The following is an 18,299-nucleotide window of genomic DNA, read 5'->3' as shown; positions in this document are numbered from 1 at the left end:
TTAAATGGTATTTTAACTCCCGAGTGAAGTTTGGTGGGAGTCCAGGTAGCCTCAATCTTATTTAAACAAAACTGCTTTCTTCTGGGGAGCAACCGGTCTCATTTTAAAGAGCCAAGAACAGTGACTTTGTAGAAACGCTCGCCTCTCGTCTGGGGTAGGGGCTAAATGAAATTAAGCTAAGTCTTTATATGGGGTGCCTGGGGGAGCTCAGGTCATGATCTCGGGGTCCTGGGATCGAGCCCCACATGGGGCTCTCTGCTCAGCGGGAAGCCTGCTTCTCCCTCTCCCTCTGTGCACGCACTCTCTCGTATAAATCTTTAAAAGTAAGTCTTTATGGTGTATGTGCTACACTCATCTTTAAGACATGGCACTTAAAGGAACGTCAGTGTGGCAGAGTTCATTCAGTGCATTCACTGGTTGGTTCCACCTAGGAGCATCATCCTTAAATGTGCTTAATATTTTCCCTCAAGTCCATTTCTGCTTCAAAGTAGAACCACATGAAATTGGTCTTTATTTGGTAGATGCGTTTTACATTAACTTTTTCCTCCTACTGTGGCTGGGTACCTTAAATAGTGACACTCTTAGTCACACTTTAAAAGGTGAGATCGGTAATGTGCAGATTTTTTTTCTTTTTATACACCTCCTGAGAAACACCATTCCATCTTTTTCATGGGATAATCCTTTTAAAACGTTACAACAGTCAACGAGCTGATCTCTGAAAGCATCATATCCAAGGTCAAAGGCACTACAAAAACCATTCATTCAAACAGTTAATGCTAATTTGCCTTTTTTTCTTTACAATGTTTTTTTACAAATGCCACAGGCTGCCTGCATGTAAATAGAATAAGGTTAAAACAGATTTGTGAGGTCCCCTTACAAATGGCAGTCTGATTTGAACTTGAGTCTTCAATTCTGCACCTGCTGATATGGGGAAAGGGGCATGAGGGAACCATGAGGATTATAACCAAGTTATAATCAGAGAGTCCTTTATATAGGACCCATCTCCAGCTTCAGGGGTTACTCACAGTAAAGGGAATGCACTGCATCCCACTAAAAAAAAAGTATCCCAGCAGAATGCATGAAATTCCCATTCATTTTGCAATCAAAGGAGAGGGAAAAAAATCTAAAAAGTAGATCTGTGAGACTTGAGGCTATATATGTAACTGAAGGTTACTTAGTATAACTTACTTAAGTAATTCAAATAAAACTTGAAGCAGCTCATTTATCTGTGCAGGTTTTATAGCAAAGTTACTGAGTTACAAATGACTGCTCTTTAGAAGAAAAGGAAAACACAGGAGCCAACAGAATGGGGACAAAATAGAACAGCAAGGTTGTCAGCAGCTCATTCTCAACATTTTATTGTCAAGCAGAGTTAAGTGACTTCACCCTAATTCCACATCAATACCAAAGTCGATCCAAGAAGTTAGGAAATCTGGACCCTCAAATCCAGAACCAAATATATAGCTGGCCCAATTACTTGGGAGCCTTAACTGTGACTACGTTAATATTCTGTTAAACTTATCTAAGAAAACCAGATTTATGTGTAACATGTCCCTACTCCCCACCTCCCTCCCCCTGCCCAATCATTTTGGGAAAAGAAATGTGAAGAGAGAAATGAGTTTTCACCCCCTCCCCCTTGAGCCGCAAAGCCACTCTTGCTAATTGAACCACAGCTTCTCAAGGTTGGCATGAACCCTGTAGGTTAAAAAAAAAAAAATCCTATAAAATCTATAAACAGCCTAGCTTATGTTCCCTTTGCCGCTGTTAAAACATTAAGTGCCAAAATAAAATGCACCCCTCATTTCTCTTCCTACCAACATTAGGAAAGGCCACGCACTGTAAGAAAGAGAGTTAGTGAAAAGCAAACATCATACAGCTAATCACTGTGGGTGCCTAAAACTTAGAGATCCAGGTACAAAAGCCAATCCCTTTATATTTTTAAACTACTGATTTAACTACAATGGGCAGCTTCTTGATGCAAAATATAAAAGAGAGGGGAAAGGCAATTACTGTTTATAGTGGGCCAATTACACGTCAAGTGTGGGGCTAAATGTCTTCAGACACTGTAAACACCCTAACTGTTCTATCATTTCATTGGTGTGTTTAACTACTGATATTAACATTCATCTCTAAATATTGATCCTTGATTTATCGGAGGTACAAAACCAAAATCACGTAGAAGTACACAGCCGGAGATTTGGTCGCAGCCAGCATGTTGGCCCACAGCAAAAACGTGATGGGTGACCGATTAGCTGTTCGCATCTGCTAAGTCATTACGTTCATCCACATGTGCTCTGGTGTTGAAATATTTTGTGCAAACACCACTTCCCCTCTCCAAAGACCCAGAGGGTCGCTACTAGGCTGCTGCCCAGAAATAAGCACACTGCCCATTCTGATCAACGTCCGCTCCTTTTTATTCAGGAAGCATACACTAATTCTTTTTTATACATTTTTTTTTTTACATTCCAGAAATAAGCGAAAATAGCAGTTTTAAATATGTTACAAAGTTGGCTTTTGGGGCTTAATAAGCTTTTTGAGAGAGGGACCAGCCAACTGACCTTTTCATCAAAGCACCAAGGTGTCTTCGGTCTCTTACCAAGCTCTGCCCCCGCTGTGGTCACCTTGGATGTGCTGTGCACCCGACCCGCGGGAGAAGCTGTAATGGAGAGTTGCCGTGAGGCTCTCTGCAAGGCACCAAGAACAAACAGCTCCAGCTTCCCTTCTTCAGATTGAATCAAAGTTTTTGAAACTTTTCAACTGCTCTCTCAAGTAGTGCTCTCTCAGCATGAAGACTAGAATTTATTAAAATTCATAGATCACAAGATAACAGTAAATCACTTCCAATATTCTGGAAACCACATGGTAGAAGTTATAAATAAATGAACACTAAAATTACTTTAAGAAAGTTTTACATCATTTAGTCGGTAGGGACATTTACACGTACAGCACAATTTACTGTTAAACATTCTTTAACTGGCTTCACACAAAGATGAAAATAGTAATACAAAATGATCTGACATTTTCAGGAAGTCTGAAATTAAGACTGTAGTTTTACCGTAATCAGTATCAACTTTACATATTGTTGCAGATTGCTGTGCTATGCCCTTTAAAATGGGAATTTCTTTCTCGGGGTGAAATTCCATTTGGATATGTGTTCTTGCTTTGTACAAACTACTAAAATCGGAGGGACACAGCAATATCAAAGACACAAACAGTAACTGCACAATATCATCTGCTGGATTTAGGCTAATACAAGTGGACAGAATTCTTCGGGTTCCAATAGCTAATAAAGCACTATATGAAATGAACAAGGTGAAACATCTTGAGAATGGATATACTCTGCAACCAGGACATGTGGCATTTCTTTAATTCATAAATCTGCCTCACTGGGCATTTACAAAATAAATTAGTTAAGAGCTCAATTTGCTTGAGGCATCACAAGCTCGTAATGCCCCACTTGGCCTTCCTGTTTGAGCTGATCTAGTAGGTCTTCCTTCCGTCGTTTTCTACCTACCACCAGGTACCTATCGTGGCCTACCCCATGCGACTTACTCTTAAGACCGTACTTCTGGGCAATCTGGTGGATTTGCTTCCGCTCGTCGTTAGTCAGCTCTGTGGAGAAAGTCAAATCCGTGTGGCTCTCCGAGCGGGCGTAGTTTCTGATGATCTGTTCAATATCTCTCTTGGCGATTTTGTTCACCCTCTCTACATCAAGACCGAGCCCTTCTCGCTTATGCTGCTCTTTGACGGAGATTGGCTCCCGAATGCCCTCGCCAGATTTACCTAAACCACCACCCGTCCAGCCCATCTTTCTCAGCAGCTGGTTTCCTATGTTATCTTCTTTGATTTGTTGTTTGTAAGCCTCCTCTGCTGAGCGGCCCTGAATTTCATTTCTGGAAATCACATCTTCGATAGCTCCTTTCTTCAAATTGTTAATGACGGTCGGCTGGGTCTTTTTGAGGGTTTTCACAGCTTCCCCAGCAGCTTCGTATTTGACCGTTTTCTTCACCCCAACTGCTTCTGCGATCACTTCACTCTCTAGGATCACCTTGCATTTCCATCGGAGGCCCGTCATTCTTTCGTAGACGTACTCGACTGTCATGCGGTTAAACTGAGCTGTGTCGTTCAGGGTGCACACCGGATTTGAAGAATTCTCATAAACTACGAGATCCTTTATATCTTTCTTCTTTCCAGATCCCCTGGGGGAAGAGCCTGTCTGGCACTGTGAACTTTTGACCGAGGGGTAAGTGGGCTGTGTTTTTTGAAGGATTTTCAAAGCCTCATCGGCAGCTGCGTGTTTGCTTGTTTTTTTGGTTCCATAACCTTCAGCTAAGCAGTGATCTTGCAGAAACACGCGGCAACGCCACGTGCGATTCGGCATCATCTCGTATTTGTATTCAACTGACATTTTGTTGTATGAGGCAGAATTGTTGAGGATGCCAATCGCATCGTTTGCATTTTCTGTAAGGACAAAATTGGTCCAGTGTTTGGCGGAAGCATTAAAAATCGGCTGCCCGGAAGCATCTTTAGCCAGCACCACCAGCTCTTCCGGCGGCTTCAGAGCCGGAGGAAATTCGTATGCGGGCATGCCGATCTGACACACCACGAGGTCCTCTCCGATCATGTGCTTGAATTTCCGCCGGACAACTCGAACTTCGATACGTTTCTGCAAGAGTTTTACAGCTAGCTCAGTAGCTCGATCCCTGGACCCATTCTTGCTGCCAGCATAACCGGTGGTTAAGTAGATATTTTGGCATCTAACTTCACACGCATAACCGTCTGTTAGAAGTTTTTTATTTTTGGGGATGTCGGCAGGAGGGATCTCTTTTAAAGGAGCATATATGTACTCAGGATTTGTCTTACATGCCTGAATACACCGAGTTAACATGTATGTATAATTAATTTTATCAGAGCCAGAAGTCATCTCTGGATTAGAAAGGTTCTTCCAGATAGTCGCTGTTAATTTTTCAATAAAATACTGCTTCTCAGCGACCACAGACTCAGGAAATGTCTGTGATGGTGAAGGCTCAGGAGCTGACTGAGAGTTTGCCTGCTGTGATGTGCTGCCTGGGGCGGGGTTCCCACTGTCGAAATACATGTTGGCTGTTACGGGCTGGTCTTTTGTGAAAATAAATCCCGATGAATCACAATACTGAGAATTCCCATCTTGCACACTGAAAGAGTCTTGAGTATAATCTTGGTAGATGTCTCTTGGCATGCCGGCAAAATGTGTTTGTTCATTTACCTCTTTTGTTTGAGGGCCATAAGGATCTTCCTGTCTTTCATCTTTTGAACTACTAGCTACAAAATGTACAGGCTCAAAACGAGGTCTCGCATGGAATTTGGAACCGGCTTGCTTTTTAGGAGGATTCTGACCTACAGAATGAGTGAAATTCACAATTCATTAAAAAGGGAATATTTCAAAAGAAGCAAACAGGAAAATAGTACCAACCATATTATTTGCAGGTTGCACTGTTGGCACAAGATACTTCCCATCACAAGAACTTCAGGTCATTTAGGTGAAGGGACTACCAACGTAGGATTCCAGCATAACAAGGGATGGTCCCTGTCCCACGGGTAAGGGAAGAAACTTGACAGAAAATATGCCCTGAATCAGGTATGCAGGTCACCACCACACGTGACTGGTAGGTGCTTCTGTACCTCATGAGGCAAAGCCCAGGTGAAGTGTGCTGAGTAATAGGTTGTTCCAGTATAATCTCATGCCACCTGTGCTGGGAAGCGCCCTTCTTAAAACCCCACAAATGCAATAGATGGTTCTACCGCAAAGGAGGTGACGGCCAGGGGCGTTTACACAGCCTCTTGCTTTGGCAGCAGAGGTAACGCTGTCATAGTTCTTTACGTGGTTGTGACTAAAAATCAAATAAAAATAATTATCAAAAGATCCCAAAGGTTTTCAACTTCAAAATCTTAGTTCCGACCTATCCTGCACAAAAGGGTGGTTTGCTATATTTTATTTCTAGAACAGACAGCAGCTGGAAACTAATGATGTACGGGGGATAGCGAATCGAAAGCTATGGAAGAACTCTCTGTTGAGGCTAGGCCAGACACTAGGGCCTCCTCCCTGTAGCACTGTTCAGTAGAAAGCTGGTCCATCTTGGACCCATCCAAGAGGATTTAGTTACTTAGATGTTCAAATGATCAGAGTATAAGGTTGTTCTATTTAGAGGGAGGTTCCATGGCATGGACTTCAAGAATAGCATTATCGTGTGACATCAGTATTCTTAGTTTTCAGTTCCATTTACCATCCTCAAAAAAAGAACAACAACAAAACACAAAACTGTACATAACTAAAAGTTAAAACTCTTTTACATTTGTGTAAGATCCAATGTTAACCAATGTTATTTAAGACCATATACCACACTCCTACCATTTTAAAAAAAGCCATGTTGTTTCTTCAAATCCCACCTTCCAAAAACAAGTATACTCACCATCACATGTTGAGAGGTGACGTTTCTGACCCTTGGAAGGTTTGGACAGCATCAGATCATATGACGGCATCTCCCCAATATCAATACCTTCAGCCATTTGGAGAATTTTTTCCATCAGGCGTGGGCTGTACCTATTGAAATTAATATAATCTACCGTTAAAACAGGTAAGAATGCGGTTTTTTAAAAAGCTTCTAAATGAGCTAATCTTGCAATTGCTCCCACAGGACTTCATCAACAGAGTATCTTGCCTATAAAACTGAACAATGTGCCCTATAATACTTACCTATCAAATGAGTAATTATGTTACTGTCATTCGAAGACATATGAACATAAAATCATTTAAGTGAAGATCTTTTAATATGAATTAAAAGCATCCATATAAACTCATGATTTTTCTCTGTCATATATGTATATTATATGTAAATAATTACATTTGTATATTTACAGAAGTACTAAGAGTAAGAGTGTCTGGGTTGTTAACATCCAGACTATGGTCTTTACCATTTCCCACAAAAAGGAATCAGGGTCCTTAGAGAAATGGCTGATTACAAGTCTGGGGGAGGAAATGTACAAGATGAACCTGGGAGCTATTCCTGTGCCTGGAAACAAGGAAGCTGTGAAAGGCCTCAGGGGTTGTGTCAAATGGACTCAGAAGCCAATCTGAACACACTCCTACTGAAAAAGTGAGCCAACTGGATTATCAATAAGAATAATAACCTGCAGTGGAGTCAGATATAACAAATATGCTAACGATCCATTAGTTTGTAATGATACTTACAAACTCATTATTGGTCACCTTTGGAAGATGGTAAGGAATCAAGTCATTATTCCGAAAACAGGTAATATTACAGGAAGAAAGCAAGCATTTATCTGGCATTTTCCTGTACAAATTGTACGTCAGAATAACTAAGAGTTGATGAGAAAAATCTCTTTTACAGAAGCATTCCAGCTAATAAATGAAGGAATGACAGACTACTGCCATTTTGCAATCCATCATAAAATAGTAAATTATCATCAATGACTGCTAGGCCTATGAGGTGAAAAGTTGATGGGGAAGAACCTAGAAAGAGACCCCCACAAACATGTCCAAGCTGCAAAAGCAACTCAATAGAGAAGGACATCCTTTTCAACAAATGGTGCTGGAGTAAGTGGGCATCCATCGGCAACAAACAAAACCTCGACCTCACTTCTCATCCAAAAATTTATTCAAAATGTATCACGGACCTAAATATAAAATGTAAAACTATAAATTTTTTAGAAACACAGGAGAAAATCTTCAGATCTAGGGCTAGGCCAACAGTTCTCATACTTGATACCAAAAGCAAGATCCATAAAAGGAAAAACTGATAAAAGGGACTTCATCAAAATTAAAAACTTTTGCTCTCAAAAGCCCCTATGAAGAGGACAAAAAGACAAGCTACAGACTGGGAGAGAGATTTACAAACCAAACACCTGATGACAAAACAAAACAAAACCTGTTATCCAGGATAAACATCTCTCAAAATGCAAGAGTAAAAAAATATATATATTAAAAAGTGAACAAAAAGACATGAACAGAACATTTAACCAAAGAGGATAGACATACTGCAAATAAACACATGAAAAGATGGTCAACATCATTAACTACCAGAGAAAGGTACTTTAAAACCACAACGAGGTATCACTTTGCACCCTCAGAATGGCTAAAGTAAAAAAGAACGAGAACATCAAATGCTGACAAGGACACAGAGAAACTAGATCATTCATAGACCGCTGGAGGGAATGTAAAATGGTATGGCCACTCTGGAAAACAACTTGGAAGTGTCTTATAAAATTAAACATGCAATTACCACTCGACCTAGCAATGGCCCTTTTTTTTTTTTTTTTGGCCATTTATCTCAAAGAAATCTAAACTTACATTCACACAAAAACCTGTACATGAATGTTCATAGCAGTTTTATTTGTAACAGCCAAAAACTGCAACCAGCTCAGAAGTCCTTCAACAGGTGGATGGTTAAACTGTGGTATGTACACACCTCAGAACACTACTCAGCAATACAAAGGAAATAACTACTGATACACATAGTATCGTGTATGAGTGGGAAGGAAACGTGGTTTTTTTTTTTAAGATTTTTTTAATTTATTTGTCAGAGAGAGAGAGCGCGCACAAAGCAGGGGGAGCGGCAGGCAGAGGGAGAAGCAGGCTTCCTGAGGAGCAGGGAGCCCAATGCAGGGCTGGATCCCAGGACCCTGGGATCATGACCTGAGCCGAAGGCAGACACTTAACCGACTGAGCCACCCAGGCATCCCCGGATGTGGTTATAAAAGGGTGATGTGAGGGATCCTTATAGTATTGGAACTGTTCAATATCTTGGCTGTGGTAGTGGATACACAAACCTACACATGTAATAAACTGTATTCAGCTAAAAATACACACACACACACACACACACGAGTACTAGTAAAACTGGGAGACTAAATAAAATCAGTGGATTGTTAACAATGTCACTGTCCTGGTTTTGATATTACACAATAATTTTGCAAAATGTTATCACTGGGGAACTGGGTAAAGAATGCAGGGCATCTCTTTGTATTACTTCCTACAACTGCATGTGAATCTATAATTATCGCAATAAAAATTTTGATTAAAAAAGTTTATGGGAACTTTATAATCTTACTATCACTAAAAAATGAGACAAGCAGACATGTGTCCCCTTATATGAGAGGAAATACAAAGCACTATCTATAAAGTATTGTCCTTCAAATAACTGAACCTGAACCTAAGCAAGCCCCTCACTCCCAGAAATACGTTAAACATCACCATAAGAACATAGCCAGCCAAATCCAGAAGGAAGGAAACACTATGTGACAATCCAATTTCTTCATCAAATAAAAAGCATGAAAATAAAAGGATAGGGGAATGGGGTTATAGATTAAAGGAGAAAGATCAACCAAATACAGTGCATGGACCTGGTTTGGATCATGAATCAAACAAACCAAAATACAAATGAGGGGCGCCTGGCTGGCTCAGTCCGTAGAGCATGCAACTCTTGATCTCGGGGTTGTTTGAGCCCCATGTTGGGTGTAAGAGATTACTTAAAAATAACATTAAAAAAATACACTTTGAAACAAGTGGAGAAAACTCAACATGGATTTTAAGAAATTACTGTTAATTTTGTTGAGTGTAGATAATGGTATTGACTCTATTTTTTAAGTAGGCTCCACACCCAGCATGGAGCCCAGCATGGGGCTTGAACCCATGACCCTGAGATCAAGACCTGAGCCCTGAGCTGAGATCAAGAGTCAGATGTTTAACTGACTGAGCCACCCCGGCACCCCTATTATGACTCTATTTGTAAAAATTTTTATCTGTGGGGCGCCTGGGTGGCTCAGTCAGTTAAGCAACTGACTCCTGATTTTGGTTCAGGTCATGGTCTCAGGATTGTGAGACACAGCCCCGTGATGGGCTCAATGCTCAGTGGAGCCTGCTTAAGATTCTCTCTCTTTCTCTCCCTCTGCCCCTCTCCCCACTAAAAAAATAAATAAAAATAAAAATTCTTGTCTGGTACAGATACATACTGAAGTATTCGCAAGTGACATGATGTCGAGATTTTCTTTAATATACTCCAGACTATCTCCCACAAAAAAACTGGGGGCAACACAGAAGAAATGAGAAGGGCAGCATGACAAACTGTTGATATTGCTGAAGTTGAGTAATGGGTACATGGAAGTCCATTAAACTCTTTTACTTTTGTGTGTTCAATTTTTTCCATAATAAAAAGCTTCGAAGCATACAATTTTTAAAGGGTTCCTCATAAAGTAGTTTGGCTGCTTGACAGAATATCATATAACTGCAGAGAAACAAACATACAGGCTCAAGTGAAGTTTTTGTTATCATGGGGACCTACTCACCCTTCCTACCTTGAGAGCCTTTCCTGGCCTATGACCAAAAGAAGAGACTCCTGGTGGCCTTTGGGAAGAAAGTTCTGAATATGAGTAACTATCACACCTTGACGTGAATAGGTTCTGAACCTGAAGGAGGGTAACGTTTTCCTTTGGGCACAACTGGTTCCACACCCATCAGATGGCTTTCCTTGCAAAGCCGCGAAGTCGGGACTTGGTGGCCTTCCCGGACAGATGAGCACAAGCCAGCTCACTTGCAGCCTGCACTTCCCACTGATAACCACGCCTACTACTGCTGCTGCTACCATCAGTATTTAAATGCCAAGAGTAATTTCATTTTCATCTATTCTTATCTAAACATCAGAAAGTACAGCCTGGAAAAAAAAAAAAGAAAGTACAGCCTAAAACACTGTACTTTCTATATATCACTTCCATTCAGATTTGGGAGTCCAGTTTCCAAGGTACAGGATGAAAACAAAAGATTATGCAAGTGAAAGTCTATAAATAATCTTGAACTGGTGATGCCACTTTTGCTACCTGAATTGGCACGACACCCAAGCCACTCACCTTGAGTTCCAGTCAGACTTCCCCAGGCTTCGATTCCGGCCTGATTCCAAATATGGCATACAACTGTAAAGGGCATGTAGGCCATACACACAGCGTGCAGAAGTGATGCATTTGGGGCTCATTCCATTCACTCTTCTCTCAGGTTTCTTCCAGCATTAGTAATGATTATACCTACTGTTCCCTATTCATTACATCTGCCACAAAATTCAACATCACCCATGGGCTATAAAAATAAACCTTTGCGTAGGTTGTGAACACAGTCAGCTTCTCAGTCCTTTAGCAGGAAGTCACAATACTGAGGAAACCCAACCAGCTCAAACAATAATGGAAAAGACTGTATAGTACCTGACTCTTGACTATTCAGAGAACAATGCAAATATTAATCTAGAGTCTTTAATAAGACCACTAGGATTTCATTCCCATTTCTAAAATTCTTCAGAGAGTAGCTATCCAAGAACAAAGAAGTGGTTCCACAAATTTTAAATAAGCTAAGCCAGTAAAACTTTAATTACTGGTTTCCATTATGTATTCTTTCGTAGATTTATTTATTTTTAAAAGATTTGTTCATGTATTTTAGAGAAAGAGAGCACACCAGCGGGAGGGGCAGAGGGAGAGGGAGAGAAAATCCCAGGCCGACTCCATTCTAAGCACAGAGGTTGAGGCGGGGCTCAATCTCACGACCCCAGGATCAGGACCTGAGATGAGGACCAGACCGAAGTCAAGAGTCGTTCGCTTAACGGACTGTGCCACCCAGGTGCCCCTAAAGGTGTTACTTTAAAAAAATCTACTATGAAGGGCACCTGGGTGGTGCAGTCAGTTAAGCGGTTAAGCATTTGACTCTTGATTTCAGCTCAGGTCCCGATCTTAGGGTTGTGAGATTGAGCCCTGCCTCAGGCTCTGTGCTCAGCGCTGAGTCTGCTTGAGATTCTCTCTCTCTCAAATAAACAAATAAATCTTTAAAAAAATAAAGTATCACCTTCACTCCAGAAATTTTAGAGAACCCACCAAGAAAGCACCTACAAACCCAACCACTGATAACTTCATTAACATTTGAAGTTTACTTTTTATTCCTTTCTCTATGCTTTCCATACCACCGCCCCCCCCTCAAATCTCTTATAGATCATCTATGTTGATTTGCACTCTGGTAGGGTTGGGGGTTGTTCTTAATTTATGAGATCATAAGTTTTTTTCTATATCATTACCACATGAGTTTTAATGGCTATACGGTATTTTACCTTATGGAGAGACCATGATGCAAAGTATCATTAAGGCAAATCTAATACAGTAATTTTAAGATGCACACATATTATATATTTAAGTCTGTTAATTTACCCATTTGATCATAAATGCTTAAAAAAACAAAAGCAAAATCCTCAGGAGGTCTTTAGCGTTTTCAAAGATAGCTTACTATGTACCAAGCTTTTAGAAATCAGGATGCTATTCAACTGTCCCACCATGCCTGGCATACATAAAGATGATTTATAATGGACAAAGACATGTGATTTCATGAATCTTACATTCTCGAAAAAAGATAAGCGCATACTTATGATCTACAATGCACCTGAAATTTAACAAGTATTTAGTAATGCTTCCAAATTTTTAATTAAACTGCTCTACTAGGGGGGCGCCTGGGTGGCTCAGTTGGTTAAGCGACTGCCTTCGGCTCAGGTCATGATCCTGGAGTCCCGGGATCGAGTCCCGCATCAGGCTCCCTGCTTGGCAGGGAGTCTGCTTCTCCCTCTGACCCTCCTCCCTCTCATGCTGTCTGTCTCTCATTCTCTCTGTCTCAAATAAATAAATAAAATCTTTAAAAAAAAAAAATAAACTGCTCTACTAGGTCCAAAAACAGCTGAGGTTTGAAAACTAAACAAAGATCAGGATTTCCAAGTATAAAATTATTTATTCAAAACTATTAAGACTCTTAACATCATAAATGAATAACACACAACCAGATTATTGATAAATCTTTGGAAAGCTCCCACTCCCATTTCTTTAGCTGGTGACTGATGCAGGCTACCTATGTGCAAAGTTAGTTTCACAACATGAGCTCAACTGGCATCTACCTTCCAAAAATCAGTCTCATAGCAACAAGGAAGAGACAATAATCAAGGCAGCAAACCTGGTTTCATTTTAAGATATATTTTTCCTATAAATATCTCATCAAAAATCAATAGGCCAGGACTCTGCTTCTAATCCTATTGATGAAGAATAATCGAAAACCTGAATGCTCTAGTTAACCATTCTGCTTTATTAAATATAGATATATTATCTACAGTTTTTAAGTAAAAATTTTACAGTTCCCTAGGCATTCATATGAACAATTATGTGAGTGCTATAGATACAGTTGATTAGAAGACTTCACTAACTTTTCTTTTTTTGTTGTTTCAGAGGTAGAGGTCAGTGATTCATCAGTTGCATATCACACCCAGTGCTCATTCCATCAAGTGCCCTCCTTAATGCCCATAACCCAGTTACCCCATCTCCCCACCTACCTGCACTAACTTTCCATTAGCCACAAGACATATCTTAGAAATTGCTTGCACAAAAAAAAATGTTTGACAGGTTGTTTACTTTTATGAAACAGACAAAACAGTGAAGAGAAATAAGTTCAGCTATTTGAGATTCCTGGTTGCCTGGACTATGAGGGAAAAATGACCAAATGGATATTGGAAAAACACTGTTTTATTTTATCCTATAAGGCAGTGGTTCTCATGGTGTAATCACTGGGCCAGCATCACCTGATCATCAGTACCACCTGGGAACTTGTTAGAAATGCAAATTCAGGGGTCCTGCCGCAGACCTACTGAATCAGAAAGCCTGGGGTGGGGCCCAGCAATCTGTGTTTTAACAAGCCTGACAGTTGATTGTGATGCTTGCTTAAGCTTGAGAACCACTGTTGCAGAATCAAGATAGTCAAGCTTGTTCCATGAAAATCGCCACTATCACCAAAAAGAATGAAACATGGTTTGCCTCCCTGAACATGTGAGCTCCTCCTGGCTTGGTCTTATGATCAAGGAGTTTTCAAAGATACCCTTGACCTAGGAGTTATTTCAGCCCTAACTAAAACAGACCACAGAAAGCTCTTCACTGGGCGGGGGGGAAAAGTGCTACTATTTACAACCTGTTCCCAAAGTCAAGGGATGAACAACAAATTAACAATTTAAATTCAGAAGAGGTTGTTACACCATGTATTCTGCAGTTCCCTTGAGAGAACAATCTTCTGTCATAGAAGAACAGACCAGAAAATGAGCTCTGCCAACATCAACCTTAAGAAGTACTGGAATATAGATTTTACCCCTCTGAAGCTGACAGCTAACATAAAGCCCGACTAACGTGGAACACTGCACTTGGTCCCTAGCTTCCAAGATTCTTTATTACCCCTTCCCTTTCTCTTGTATCTATGTTATCAGATACAATGTAAACATTATTCTTCAGTTAAGCTATTTGATGTTATGGCACTTCTTGTAGTGACAGAACTGATTTAACTAAAATGTGGTATGATGATGAAATGTGTGTGTGTGTACATATATATATTCATTCATCTTGTTACACACACACACTCTACACACAGATGTGCTTGGGTGAGTGCACACACACACAAATGTCCTGGATGCTTGAGCTTTTAACACCAACTACCCCTGGCCTGTTCTGTGTTGGTTAATGCCCTAGTTATATAAAGGGCTGTTGTTCTTGGAATGAAATCCTGAGATATAAAAATGATGTGGCTTGTGTCAGTTACTTGCTTTCACTCCTGGGCCATCCTTCCCAAATATAGCAGCTGTGTCTCAGTGGAAAGAGCATTAGAAGACCTGAGTCCTAGTCCCGACTGTGGAACCTTGGAAAAGTCACTTAACTTCTTGGTCTCCATTGACTTAGCTGTAAAAATGAGATACCACCTAATTTTCAAGGTTGTTGTATTAAGAGAGATACATAAAGAATTAAAATATGTTGTACATTATAAAGCTATATTCATCTGTTTACCCCACACATATTTATTGAATGGCGATCATGCAGAAGACACTCTTCTAGGCACTGAGGATAAAAGTGTGAATAAGAAAGCAAAAACCTCTTTCCCAAAGGAGCTTACATTCTTGTGGGAAGGTAAGATTTATTATTAACACAAAGGATAGCTATTCTCCCCCACGTAAAAAAAAATTTTTTTCAGGATTCAGATTTCCCACGGCCTTCTGTGATATCAAGCAGATGTATGATTATAGGATAAAGGTACTTTTTCAACTGCAAAAACAATATTGTTAAGTGAAGGTCAATTAGATTTATCTGAATTGATTAATAACTGAGGCTTCCCCAGTTGTAACCAGTTCCTCCAGTGAAATAATCATTGTCTCTGGAGGCAGAAATTATACTAACCTAGAGAAAACAGGAAAAAATAAATTTTGGTGATCAGAGCAAAACAAAGTATACACTAGATGCTATGTTCAACAATTAAAGGTAGAAGTGGACAATCCTATTTTTCTGTATCTGTTATGGTCATTCCTAGAACTGAACTGACTGAATTTGATCATTTTCCAGAATTTCTCATCCTTCCTAATAAAAAATTCACCGTGAGGCAGGAGTGTCCAAAAAAAGAAGCTTCTCAGTCTATCAAAGGAATGATTAGTCTAGGACCGATTTGAGGTGCAGAAGGACAGAGGTCCAAGTAGTCTGGTTTTTTTTTTAAAAAAAAAAATGCGTTGGAACCATACTGCAGTCTCCATTGAATGCAAAGAGCTCTCAAAGAGGCCTGTTCAGAACGCGCACCAGGTTCTAGGAAAGGGGGGGGTACACACACACACCCCTAAAACCTCACCCAGAGGCCAAATGTTAATCCTCCTGATCACATTTAAGGTGAAAGGAGAGCAATCCATTTTTAGAGTAAGATATATCCATCTCTTTGTTTGCGTCCAGACACATTATGCGCAAACCTACAAGCAAGGCGGACCCTGCAGCTGAGAGACCTCATACAAACCGCCTCCCCAGGAGAAGACAGTAAAACCCCGTCGGGGGGCTGGTGCTGTTTTATTTAATGGGGATGGAAAGAGGGAGTGGTCAGGAGGAGACTAGCCGGGTTCCCTTGCCCCCCCCCAACCTCCGCCCGCAGACCCTCGAAGCCCCGACTGTCGAGCATCTCTGCGGATACCGCATCCTTGCAAGGTCCTACGCAGGTCCGAGATTCTGCTATTCGTCATTTCCCACGCCCTCCAAAACCACCGCCACAATGACCACCCCTCAACAATCCCCTTCCAGGTGCTGCTTAATCTCCATCCCTGGTCCTGGAGGAGCTGCTCCCGCGATCCCCGCACCCTTCTTCTGGCTGTTATGTCATCCTCTATCACCTCGCTCGGCCGATCCCCCCAGACCAATACTGAACCCCCTGGTGTCCTCCAGCACCTCCAAATCTCCAGCCTCTAAGCCCTCGTCCGTATCCTGCCCCCGTCTCTATCCCGACCCCCATCCCCGAGCCCCCTACCGGGTCCCTAACCCGACCCTCACACCTTCCTCACCTGCAGCCCAGGAAAACGTGGTTGGTCCAGGCGGCGGAGAGCGCGAGGAGCTGGTCCAGGGCAGCCCCGGGATAGCTGTGCAGGTGCCGACAGATGAAGCTGCGCCGCAGAGCCCACTGCCAGTCACTTTCGTGGCTATAGCGCCACTGCTCCAGCACTGGCTCGGGCGGGGGCGGCGGGAGGGGGGGCAGCGGCGGCGGCGACAGGAAGTCGCCCCCCAGCAGCAGACGTCCGCCAGCCATCTTCTCCGCCCCCAAGCAGGGACCCCAGGGATGAAGCCGGCTTCCCAGCAGGAGCGAGCGGGAACGGGGGTCGGTGGGAGGGGCCGGGTGAGGGGGGGCGCGCCGAGGCGCGAAGACCAACTCTCAGGGCACTGGAGTGTGTGCGTGGGGGGCGACCGTTAAGAAGGAAAAGGCGAGCACGAGCTCACGTCCCGACGCCGGGGCGCAAGCCGGCGGCACTCCTCCAACTCGTGGAGGCGCAGGAGGGCGCCCGCCGCAGTCACTCGCGCGCCGGGGAGGCCGGGCCCGGCCCGGTGCTCCGCACCTCCAGCGACCCGCAGATCCACGCACTGCGCGGTGACGGGGGGGAGACACCAGCACGCTCTGCTCCCCCTCTTCTGGGCTCTAGCCTACCTACCCGCGTGCCGCCCCGAGGTTGTGAGGCCAGTGCGCGTGCGCCGCGGCTGTTCCCTAACTTCGAAATCCCGTCGCCGAATCTCGCGCGAGGTACATTTTTCCCTCCTGTGACGACTACGGGCCTTTGACGCACTACGGTGACAAGCGGAGGGCGGGGACTTTGGGAAGGGAATTTTGGAAGGTTCTCTGAGGTTCGGGAACATGATTCCCTGAAATCCCTGGAAGGCGCCCTCAGATGATTGTTGGCACAACGGCTTGCCTGACGCTTTTGCCTGGGTTTTTGAGCGGTGCGACAGTGGGACCGTGCCCTTTGGGGGGGGCGGGGCGGGGGACTTCGGTTTGGATTTTACACTTTGTCAGCTCTCCAAGGCGCCTTTTCTTCAGAGGCTAGATCGAAAACCTCTACATCGTGCGTCCTTAGCCTTGTATTTTATTGTGAAAACATAGGAAAAATGTAATACTTGGCAAGGAAAATCATCCACAGCGCCACTTCTCAGGTCAGCCACTTGTATCATCCGTATGCCATTCCAGTTGCTGACAAATCCAGACACCATGTTTACACAGTTCTGAGCGCAATTGCAAATAATTCTGCTTGTCATGTATGAATTTAAAACGTGCAAAATAGGAGCGCCTGGGTGGCTTAGTTGTTAAGCATCTGCCTTCGGCTCAGGTCATGGTCCCAGGGTCCTGGGATCGAGCCCCGCATCGGGCTCCCTGCTCAGCGGGAAGCCTGCTTCTCCCTCTCCCGCTCCCCCTGCTTCTGTTCCCTCTCTCGCTGTGTCTCTCTCTGTCAAATAAATAAATAAAATCTTAAAAAAATAATAAAACGTGCAAAATACTACAAAATATAAAAAGAGCTCAAAGAAGAGGGTTAAAAGCTGCACAGCAGCAAGTGGTTAATCACTCCGTAGTCAAACGTTATCACTCCACCTGCGGATCTGCTCCAGGCAGTTTCCTCGGTCCTTGTCTGCCGCCAACGTGCGATGTTCAAGTAATCAACAAATGTCTCTCAGCGGGAATTTACACAGCACCTACTGTAAGCTCAATATAGTAGAAATACAAAGGAAAAAGAAACAGGATCTTCTCTGTTGTCCTAGAACTGATTACGATCTTGGTGGGGAAAAATAGTCCTACATAAAACTCAGCGTCGCATTGGCAGCGGGACCTTTGGATGAGGGGGCTTTGACCCATTGCCCTCTTTACCTCTTTAAATGACATATTTTTTATTTTTTTAAAAGATTTTATTTATTTATTTGACAGA

The 18,299-nt window shown here is 42.6% G+C and overlaps 1 protein-coding gene across 2 annotated transcripts; it reads right to left on the bottom strand.

The window, feature by feature from the left end:
* Positions 1 to 2,390: 2,390 nt before the first annotated feature.
* Positions 2,391 to 17,075, bottom strand: NKRF (NFKB repressing factor). Of its 2 annotated transcripts, none has more exons than XM_044911755.1 (3): positions 17,040 to 17,075; positions 6,450 to 6,580; positions 2,391 to 5,376 (listed from the first exon to the last, which is right to left on the bottom strand). In XM_044911755.1, exons 2-3 carry the CDS (start codon positions 6,562 to 6,564, stop codon positions 3,419 to 3,421), a joined length of 2,073 nt encoding a protein of 690 aa, XP_044767690.1. In that variant the 5' UTR covers positions 6,565 to 6,580; positions 17,040 to 17,075; the 3' UTR covers positions 2,391 to 3,418. The 2 variants fall into 2 exon arrangements, with proteins under 2 accessions (XP_044767690.1, XP_044767689.1); XM_044911754.1 differs by lacking the exon at positions 17,040 to 17,075 and adding an exon at positions 16,401 to 16,695 and having other exon boundaries at positions 3,091 to 5,376.
* Between the last annotated feature and the right edge of the window lie 1,224 nt (positions 17,076 to 18,299).

Source organism: Neomonachus schauinslandi, chromosome X (genome assembly GCF_002201575.2).
Source record: "Neomonachus schauinslandi chromosome X, ASM220157v2, whole genome shotgun sequence".
Lineage (NCBI taxonomy): Eukaryota > Metazoa > Chordata > Mammalia > Carnivora > Phocidae > Neomonachus > Neomonachus schauinslandi.
The sequence above is the reverse complement of the archived record's forward strand: the minus strand, read 5'-3'. Positions and strand labels throughout refer to the sequence as shown.